The 11,460-nt window shown below is 36.7% G+C and overlaps 1 protein-coding gene across 1 annotated transcript; it reads left to right on the forward strand.

The window, feature by feature from the left end:
* The first annotated feature begins 436 nt into the window (after window positions 1-436).
* Window positions 437-4,080, forward strand: LOC149818551 (peroxidase P7-like). Its single transcript, XM_089985016.1, has 4 exons — window positions 437-646; window positions 1,803-1,994; window positions 2,535-2,700; window positions 3,531-4,080. The coding sequence occupies exons 1-4, from the start codon at window positions 437-439 to the stop codon at window positions 3,920-3,922; spliced, it is 960 nt and encodes a 319-aa protein (XP_089841142.1). The 3' UTR covers window positions 3,923-4,080.
* Window positions 4,081-11,460: the final 7,380 nt, after the last annotated feature.

Below are 11,460 nucleotides of genomic sequence, written 5' to 3' on the forward strand. Positions count from 1 at the left end.
TTTTTTATGCGATGACCTGCTACAGAAATTGCCAAAAGCTATCTAATCCATCCATTTCTAGAATCAACGGTAATCAGTGTGCCCCGAAAATGTCCAAATCATCAGGCTCCAATTAATTTAAGGATGCAGTTAAGTGGGCTTGCCCCACCATTGACGTGATGGATTAGGTTTGTTCCAACCCGATTATTAATTGATTTGCACTAAAATTGAGGAGAAGCAAAAGAAAGACAGTGTTAAAATAACAACTACGCCCTCGGCAAGATATTGTCACATCTCTCTCTCTCTCTCTCTCTCTATATATATATATATATATATATATATTTATATATATAAAGAGGTCAATGTGACTGGCATGTTATGAAGCCTACTTGTTATAAATAGGGAGTAGCACATCTTCACTCCTGCGCACCTATTAAACATTAGCTAGTGACTGGCAATGGCTTCCTACTCTGCATTTGTGGTTTCTCTCTCCTTTTTAGCCCTGCTCTTAGGGATCTCCTCTGCTCAACTCACCCCTGATTTCTACTGTGAGACTTGCCCTGACCTCTTTCCCACCATACAGTATCAGATCCAATTAGCAGTGTCAAAAGAGAAACGTTTGGGCGCCTCTCTCCTTCGCCTCTTCTTCCATGACTGTTTTGTCAATGTATATTTATTCTTCTCTCTCTCACACACACTAGAGTGCTTTTACTTGCATTGGTTAAAACCACTATATATATATATATATATATATATATATATATATATATATATATATATATATATATATATATATATATATATATATATAAGGATAACATTTGCTGCCTTATATATTTATTCTTCTCTCTCATACGAAGATGTTTTTTTTGACGGAAATGTGTTCAACATAGTCAAAATAGTAGGAGACTACCTTGCATCATAGTTTTTTTATGTAATTTTTTTTAAGGTTTAAAAAATTGGTATATTGTAGGCCATTGATTTTTTTATCTCATAAAAATAGGATGTGCCTAAATGCTGAAAAAATAAAAATATTATATTATAGATGTCTACCACTTTTCTAGCCTACCCCCAGCTTACCGTAAGCAAACAAGTGCTTTTAGGTTGCTTTTCACAAATGTGACCCTACAAATGTGTTTGGCATGATCTATTTGCTAAGAAATGACATTTGGGTCATGTCTTTTTTTTAGAAAAATATGATCTTTTAAGCCTTGAATGTTTATTAATTTTTAGACCATATCAAAACCTACTTGCTTGTCGAAATAGGAGGATCCAATAGTCAATTTCTATAAAATAAAAAAACCAAGTATGTAGAACACGTTTGTATGGTCAGATTTAAGGAAAATATGAAAAAAAGCCCAGTAAGCTATCCTCACCTACTCTCTCTCTCTCTCTCTCTCTCTCTCTCTCTCTCTCTCTATATATATATATATATATATATATATATATATATATATATATATATATATATATTAGAACTACTTTGCAACTATTGACATGTAAATGACTACTTTTTAGCATTGTATATGTATCAATTAGAACTTGAGGTTGTCCCCAAGGGCTCTGCCTTCCTGTCTGGGGATGATCACGGTTTGTTGTTTGACATGTGATGACCACGCTTTAAAATGCATGGGGACATCCCTGGCCAAGGAGGACCATAAGGGTTTTACCAAGTGGACAACTGCTAATTTGTGGTCAGTGATGGGGACTTCCCTTTGTCCTTGAAGAAAAAAAAAACAAGAAGAAGAAAATTAGAACTTGGGGTTTGTATTGCATGGGATTCCAATTTCCAAATGCTTGACTTGTTCTATGTTTTGTCTTAGGGGTGTGATGGTTCCATTCTCTTAGATGACACACCAACATTTGTTGGAGAGAAGAAAGCAGCTCCAAATGCAAACTCTGTCAGAGGTTTTGAGGTAATTGATGCTATCAAGGATGCAGTGGAAGATGTCTGCCCTGGTGTTGTCTCATGTGCAGACATACTTGCTATTGCTGCTAGAGACTCTGTCATTGAGGTGAGCACATCCGCACTTTTTTTTTTTTATATTTACACCCAAGATCAGATACCTAGCCGTGCTGGCTTTTTACTGTCGTACTTATGGTCACTGTCTTAACAGCATAAAACTCCGTGGGCTTAACCCCTTGTCCCCAGGGAAGCACATCTCTACTTAAAAGTGCTTATTCCTCTTTTCTGTTTCTCTTCTTTATACTTTCCGCTTCATATCTAGCCAAGCCAGAAGTGAGGCCAATCGTTGAAGGCTTATTAAATTTCAGAAAATAGTTAAAAAGCGGTTACTAACACAGACAATAAAAGCACCAAATTGTGCCAAAAAGTGAGGGCCATTTACGTTATTGTCATTAAAAAATATTCCCTAATTTAAAAATATCACATTTTAAACTCCTTGCTTTTTATATTTATCGCCGTTTCCCCAAGGGAAAAAACCAAATTGTTAAAAATATCGACTGCCAAGATTTTTCCCAAGAATGAAATTTTGTGACTGACTTTTAGACTTGTACACAAATCTACAAATGATATAAAATGTTATTTGAAACAGTTGGGGGGACCTAGTTGGGATGTGAAATTGGGAAGAAGGGATGCCAGAACAGCAAGCCAAGCTGCTGCCAACACCAGCATCCCACCTCCTACCTTCAACCTTGATCAACTCATCTCTAGTTTTCAAGCACAAGGACTCTCTGTCCAAGATCTGGTTGCATTGTCAGGTATAGAACAACTCTCTCTCTCTCTCTCTCTCTCTCTCTATATATATATATATATATATATATATATATGGTAATTGGAATATGTAAATCAGCAAAATATATAAACTGGTATGCACCTTAATTTTCATAAGTTTTTTTTTTTTAAATTTCACCGCACGAATGTAATCTAGATGTTTGGTTTTATAAAAACAAACCATGTGTAAGAAGTATCTTTTACGGCTTGAAAATCAATGGCTTAGAATTTTTGTAAATATTCAAGCATAAAAAATCACATTTTTTATCCAATTACAATGATCCAATAGTCGCTTCCATGCAAATGGGGTTAGATTTGCAAAAAAAAAAAAATTAAAATCTTCGATCATACCAGTTTACATATTTTGCTATTTTGCTGGTTTACATATTTCAGTTTCTCTCTCTTTATATATATATATATACATCATATGTTGATCCTAGCCGTCCAGCCCATGCATTTTGAATGTCTAAGGTAGTCGGCTTCGTAGGCAAGAATGTAGATTGATCCTAGCCGTTAGTTTGATGGTAGGAATAGCACATAATAGATTCCATCGTCTGTCATGTGTGGCTCTCTCTCTCTCTCTCTCTCTCTAAGATAGTCTGTCATCTTCCCGATCTAACATCTCCTCCTGCTGTCGCTCCGCTCCCTCCGGACCTTATTGGTTTTTAGGTTCCTCCATGAGCCGCTTGTTTTTTGTTTGTTTTGCTCCTTTTGTTTTTCTGCTTTTGTTTTCTTTGGGTTCAACTCTGTTGACCCTTTCCGTGACTATGTTGAAATCCTGTTTCGGCTCTCTCTCTCTCACTCTTTGTGAAAACAGGTGCTCACACTATTGGCCTTGCAAGGTGCACCAACTTCAGAAACCGCATATACAATGAGAAAAACATATATGGCTTCTTTGCCAAAACAATGCAAACAATCTGCCCAAGCGGTAAGGGCTCAGGGGACAACAATTTGGCAGCTCTTGACGTACAGACCCCAACAACCTTTGATAACAACTACTACAAGAACCTCATTGCCAAGCAAGGCCTCCTTCACTCTGATCAGCAATTGTTCAATGGCGGCTTGACCGACTCCCTAGTAAGGGCTTACAGTGAAGACCCTGACTCATTCGACGTGGACTTCATTGCTGCCATGATCAAGATGGGAGACATCAAACCTCTCACTGGCTACAATGGTGAAATCAGGAAGATCTGCAGGTGGGTGAATTGAGAAGAATTTGGATGCTTTTGTTTGCAGTAGAAGAGCTTGGCATAGGTGTGCCTGAGTACAACCATATGCCCATCTTCTCTGTCTTTGGTTGGTTTTCCTTTTCTGGGTCTTTCCTTGTTAATAAGTGTTTGGTGAGTTGGCTATGTGCCAATTTCAATAAATAGAAATTTGTGGGTTTTCTGCAGTCTACAATTGATTATTTTTATGTTACATTTTTCCTTATCTACCTAAACATACAAAAATTTAAAAGTACTAAGTAAATTTTCGCCCTTGTAAGGTTTCAATTTAAAAGTTCATTAACCAAAAGGAGTCATTAAATATACAATCATTTGAACAAGAATTCATTCTGGGAAGCAACTTACAACAAATGAAAACCTTATCAACATGTTCAATCTATGCACTTTCATTTTCTGTCTAGGCCAAGGGAAAACCCCTGGTCACGGACATGTACATTATCAGGCCTCCAGTTGGTAAAACCCTTATGGTTGCTGATTAGGAAGTACACCCAGCTTCGGCCTTGCATCAAGGGATATCTCATATGGGTTTTGAACTGATGACGTTCGGTTGACTGGGTGACATTCATAAGTTGCCCCTGCCATTGACGGTTACAATCATCGAAAGCAATTCTGGCTAAATATTGGTTTAAGCCATTCCTGTCCCAGCCTCTACCATAACAGAAATAAGTTTGTCTGACATCCACATTGCTTCCGCTTGAACCCTTTGTGGATGCCATAAACAAATAATTCGACTAGCCGGAGACGAATCAAAATTGCCAATTTCTTCATAATTATGCAAAGTAGATTTAATAGATTCAAAGTTATCTTTTGAAATTTTTGTTTCAAGAAAACTTCTGGCTGGTACTTCCGAATAATGGCCGCAATGTGCCTGCGAGCCCAACTTCTAATGAGCAGGGAACGTTCCAGCTTAAAATTCTCATGATTAACACTTGAAGGACCCAAATTATTAGCCAAGGAGGCCTCAGACAAGATGGAAACGACCTGATCACTCTGAGCTATCATAGCCAAGTTACTAGTTTCTGTTCCAGCATTATTGGAAACGACGTTGTTGTAGCTGTTCTGAACGAGTTACCTTGCTCCACTAAACCAGCTTTTCAACCTCTTGTCGAAAGCTCCAATTTTATATCGACGCCTTTGAGAAGATTAACTCAGCATACCTGGATCCTGATTGTCATCTGCGGCTCTAAGAGTGACATTTTCCTTCTGTTGGGATAGAGAAGCTGAAAACATGAAGGCGTTCTTGACAGAACCGTTCTCCTCCATAGGCATTTTGTTGTTTGAATTTGATAAAGACTCTTTGTTCGTTGACGTGACAGTGGGCACAGGGGTGTCTTGGTGCTCCATCATGGCACATTAAAAAACAAGCAAAAAATGAAGCAAAAAATGCTCATTTATACTTGTAATTGAAAAAGAAAGTACTGAAATGAATAACCAAGTATCTTATCAACAATTGAGCAAAAATAAAAAACAAAAATAATTTTAACACATTTACATGACAAAAAAGTATAGAAAAATGCATACCATCGATGAGATTGCATGTATAAATTGGGAGGCATATGAGCCAAAGTAAGAGGTGTTGAAGATGTCACTGAAATGGAAAATCGGTAATGCCAACGATGAAGCTATTTCCGGCCCTCTATTTATAAGATGACCCTACAAAAACTGATAGCTAACTTCTATAATACCCACTTTCTCAATTAAGCTATGCATGTCATGCATAAAACGGTTTGGTTGGCAGGTATAATGGCCATGCAAACTTGGCAATTAAAAACATGAGAGACAGAGAGAGAGGGCGTTTCACCATTCTTTTCAAATTTTTTATTTATTTATAACAATTATTAAGAGAGAGGATCTGAGGAACAGCTTGGTAGACGCTTTTGTGGCTGTTGGCAAAAATTACAATAGGACATGCAACAGATTTTTGTTTTTGGAAAACTCTACGAAGAAGGGCAAACAAATTTTTAACGACGCTAATACAAACACATATTGAGAGAGTTTTTTTTTTGAAAGCCAAGCTGGGGTTAGGCAGATCCCCCCACCAGTTATTAATCGTACCACTGGGGTTTGAACCTGCAATGTCCCACCACAAGGAGACACGCATTGAAAGCAACTACCAACCACGGTGGAGGCCCCGTTGGTGAGAGTGTCACTCTACTTGAAGTAATGAAGTATGTATTTTTTGTAACCCAGCGCCCCTGCTTCTGCTTTGATAAGATTTATGATATAGGGTCATAACCTCTTGGGGGTGAGCCATACAGCAGGAAGTCATTCCCTATCAAGCCGCACCACCTGAGCTGGGGTTTCCCCTTGTTAAATATATAAAAAAACAGCAACCTTAGTTAAAAAGCCACGAGAGAGAGAGAGAGAGAGAGAGAGAGAGAGAGAGAGAGAGAGAGAGAGAGAGAGAGAGAGAGAGAGAGAGAGAGTCTGTTACTGTGCAGTATGTCCGCATGTAGAGCTCTTATTTGAAGGGGAAACCAATCAGGGAAAAGTGGTGCAAGACTTTCTCTACATATTAGCATTTAAAAGAAATTATCTGTACAATCCAAATATTCCCATCTTACAAAGAGATTGTACTTGTTGATAACATGACAAGAAAGTTAGGTAGCCTAAGCAGAGATAAGTGGTGAGAGGCTTTCTCTACTTATCAGCATTCAAAAGAAATTCTATAAGTAATCCAAATATTCCCAATCTCACAAAGAAGTTGTACATGTGGTTGTTGATAACATGACAAGAAAGTTACGGAGCTTGCCATTAAACTAGGAAAAGGGAAAAAAAAGTATCACTCAATATTGTACATTATAATGCATGCATCGAAATGGAATTACACCACAAAATAAGGGTAAATATTTGGTACTAATGAAGGTATGCAACTACTAAGCTGAAAAAGATAGGTGCAAGTCATATCGACTCATTCTAACACCATAGATGTTTTCACATGGTCCGTTTGCCAATGATCAGGCCATGGATCATGTTTTTCTTATGTAAAAGCATGAATTTATGTGTCGAAGTTTTGGTACATTGAGAACTGTTGATCTTTGAAGCCCTTAAAAACCTACTTATACGTTACAATCACATGATTCAAAACCCATTACCTACTAAACAAACCACGTAGATCACATTTATAGGGTTCGATCCACACACAAAAAAAAGTAAAGATGTTTTATACTCGATTGTTTGTACCTTCATTAGAACCAAATATTTACCCCATAAAATAATTACCTGCTGTTAAATTATGTATATATATATATATATACATATATGTATATATATATACATATTTCCTTTTTTTATTTCTTATTCTCCAAATACCGGATAGGGGTATTTTGGTAAATCCCTATGTAATCCTTCCCCCTTTCCTTTTCTCTCCTTTTTTACTTTTTCTTTTTCTTTTTTTTCTTTTTTGTTTTGCATTTTGTAAGACTACAAGGGGCCCCACTCATCTTGTCGTTGGGGCCCCAACGGTCATATTTATAACCGTTGGGGCTTCCAACGACTAGATGGGAGCCCCCTTGTGGTCCCTCCACTTTGGTTTCCTCCTCTATAAATAGAGGAGGCTTTCTCTTGTATTTGCAAGGGTTTTTCACCCTCTTCTTTCTTTCTTCTATAATATCCAACTTATGACTTTAAGTCATTTTTCCCTTTAGTGGGTTTTTGTATACACTTTTAGTGTTTGTGTTCTTGGCTCTTGAGATCACTCTTCAAGAGTGGTTTGCTTTATTGGTGCTTCCGCCCTTTTTCATTACATGGTAACAGAGCAAGGTTGGTGATCAGGCTTCTCTTCTTTTTGGTATCTTGGGACGTGTGCCTCTCAAGCTTTTGAAGAAAGGAAGACTATTTGGTACTTATGGAACGCGAATCTAAAGTAGAGCTCTCTTTTAAGCTCAATGGATCCAATTACCTTATGTGGGCCTCCGCTATGGAAAATCATCTAAGAGGTAAAAAACTTTGGGGTTTTGTTATGTGAACTACTCCCGAACCCTCTCTTGTTCTCACTAAAATTGAAGTGGGATTGAAAAAGCTTTAGATGGCGATGAGCGCATCAAAGCTATCAATGACCATCAATCCAAAGTTAAGGATTGTGAAAGTAACCATGCCAAAATTTTGGTATGGTTTATGAGCAATGTGGACCTCAAAAATTGTGCCATCATTGCTAAATTTAGAAGAGCCAATGAAGCATGGTTCTTTTTTAAGGGTATATATACCCAAAAGGATCTAGCTAGACAATTTTTTTGTCAAGAAAAAATTCGTTCTACTAGACAAGCAGATATGAGTGTCCGTGATTACTTTAGTTCTTTAACCCCTCTTTGGGATGAGCTTGTTCTTCTTGAGCCCAAATGGGTGGCTCCAGAAGATATTGAGTTGAGAAGAGAACAAATTGAAAATGAGCATTTTTTCTAATTCCTCCATGGTCTTCGGCCGGAATTTGAACAAGTTAAGGCATCCCTTCTCCATAGAAGTAAAGCCTTACCCATTGAAGACGCCCTTGCCGAAATATGCCAAGAAGAAACTCGTCTTGGCATAAGTATTAAGAATGATGAAGTTTTGGTCGTTACTAGGCCCGAATCAAATGTAAAAGCAGATAGAGCTCCATACTTTAACAAAAATAATGGATATAGAAAGGGAGTGCTTTGTCACTATTGTAATGAACCGGGACATATCAAGCCGGTTTGCCCAAAGCTTAAGGGAAAAGTGACCGCGGTTGGAGAAAATTCTCCAAAGAAGGAAGAAGAAAGTGTCAAAGAAGGAGATATCAAAGAAATTCTTAATCATATCTCTGAAGTTCTCCAACATCTTCTCAAGACTTTTTCATCTTCAACATCAGGAGCCGCCATCGCCTATTCTTCATCACCTCCAGGTATGTGGATACTAGATTCCGGTGCTTCTTTTCATATGACATCTCATAAGAACTCTCATTCTAATGTTTCTTCCGAACCCATATCTTCTTATGTTTCAACGGCCGATGAGACATCTTTAAAAATTGAAAGTATTGGAACACTTGATTTTAAAACTTCTCAAAACTTCTTCGTTCCTAAAGTAAGAGTCGTTCCAAAAATTAATCTAAATCTTTTTTCTGTTTCCCAAATCACTGATCATGGATGCCAAGTCTCTTTCTCACCTAAAGATTGCATCGTGCAGGATCTCCAGTCAGGGAAGTTGATTGGGCAAGGCCATAGAAGGGGAGATCTTTATTTTATGGACTTTATGACTCTTCCATCAAAGTCATTTTGCAATCTTATAAAGGACAAAAGTATTGAAATTTGGCATGAGAGACTTGGTCATCCAAGTTTTGTAAAGATGCCTCTTTTTCCTTTTTTGAACAATACTTGTAAAGACAAACACATGACTTGTAAAGATTGCATTTTTGGAAAATCTAAAGCTATTCCATTTCCTCAAAGAAATTATGTCACCACTCGGCCTTTTGAACTTGTTCATTCCGATGTATGAGAACCTTCCCCTATTTTATCCAAATGAGGATTTTCGTACGATGTGGTCTTTATTGATGACTTCACTCGATTTACATTGATTTACTTCTTAAGTCGCAAATCCGAAGTTTTCTCCTTCTTTGAAGAATTCCATAAAATGGTTAAACAACAATTTTTAGGAAATCTATCCATTCTTAGATCCAATTCGGGAGGCGAATATATGTCCAATGAATTTCAAATCTATTTGAAAGAAAATGGTATTTGCCATAAACGTTCTTGTCCAAACACTCCGCAACAAAATGGTCTTGCAGAAAGAAAGCATAGACAATAATAGAAACTACAAGAACTTTATTAATTTCAAAAAATATTCCAAAATCCTTTTATCCCGAAGCGGTTCTAACCTCAACATATCTTATCAATAGAACCCCTTCATTTTCTTTGAAAAATCTTTCTCCATTTGAAAAACTTTACAATATGTCTCTCGATTATAAAAGACTAAGAATTTTCGGATGTAAATGCTTTGTTCTAACTCACAAAAATGATAAACTTTCTTCAAGGGCAATTGAATGTATTTTCTTAGGATACGGTGAAAAACAAAAAGGCTATCGATGTTTTGACATATTAAAAAACAAACTTTATATCTCAAAAGATGTCACATTTTTAAAAGAAGAAAATGATTTTTCGCATAAACCAAATGAAAATATTGATTACTCTTTTTTATTTGACTTGTTACCTCAAGAAAAGGTCATAGATGATCATGTCAAATCTAGTGAAACTCTCGTAGAGAATCATTTTGAACCTCCAAATGATGACCAAAATTTAGAAGAAAATATACCAAGGCAAACACAAGTATACTCTAGAAGGAATGAAAGTAATCCTCGTTGTGCCCTTGAAAAATTCTCTCAAAATGAGTCGATTGAAGAATCCTCTCAAAGAAGATCAAATCGTATTTCTAAAATACCAAATAGATTTGTATCTTATGATTTTTTTTCTCCAAATTTTCGAGCATGTCTGCTAGCTCTTCACTCATTTCATGAACCGTCTCATTATAATGATGTTAAATAATATGCTCATTGGAATGAAGCAATGAAACTAGAACTTAATGCACTTAAAATGGCACAAACTTGGGAAATCATTGATCCACCCAATGGCAAGAAACCCATTGGATGTAGATGGGTTTTTAAAGTAAAAACTAATAGTGATGGCTCTTTATAAAGATATAAGACTAGGTTAGTAGCTAAAAGGTATGCCCAAGAATATGGGGTGGATTATGATGAAACTTTTGCCTCAGTTGCTCGAATGACTAGTGTTCGAGCTCTTATTGCAATAGCCTCTATTTAAAAAATGGCCAATTTTTCAACTTGATGTTAAAAATGCCTTTTTAAATAGAAGTTTAAGTGAAGACGTTTATATGAAACCACCTCCGGGTATGAATTTAAATGGTAAAATTTTGAAATTAAAAAAGGCCTTATATGGACTTAAGCAAGCTCCTAAAGCTTGGTATGACAAGTTTAATAATGTATTAATCAATTCGGGATTTACTTCTTGTTAGACTGCCAGAGCTCTTTTTGTTAAGAAAACAGGTTATTTCATTGTTATTCTACTTTGTATGTTGATGATATGATCATCACTGGGAGTGACAAAAAGGGCGTAAATGATGTGAAGTTTATGTTAAAGGAAACTTTTGATATGTTTGACCTTGGATTCTTGAGATATTTTTTAAGAATTGAAGTGGCTTACTCCTCCTGAGGATACATTCTATCTCAAATGAAATTAGCAGCAGGCATTTGTACCAAGTCAGGAATATCTGATGAAAAGAAAGTTGAGACTCCCGAAGTTATTAATGCAAAACTGAGACTTGAGGATAGTGTTCTACTTGAGGATCCAACCCCCTATCGTCAATTAATTGGATCTTTCACTTATTTATCCATCACCCGTCCAGATATAGCTCATGCGGTTCATGTTACAAGCCAATTTCAGCATGCACCTACTTCAGTTCATATGGCGGTCGTGATGCGAATTGTGTGATACATAAAAAATACCATCTCCAAAGGGCTCTTCTTATCCTCTTCCTCATCTCTTGAATTAACTACTT

This window comes from Nuphar pumila, chromosome 13, assembly GCF_984573655.1.
Source record: "Nuphar pumila chromosome 13, dmNupPumi1.hap1.1, whole genome shotgun sequence".
Taxonomy (NCBI): domain Eukaryota; kingdom Viridiplantae; phylum Streptophyta; class Magnoliopsida; order Nymphaeales; family Nymphaeaceae; genus Nuphar; species Nuphar pumila.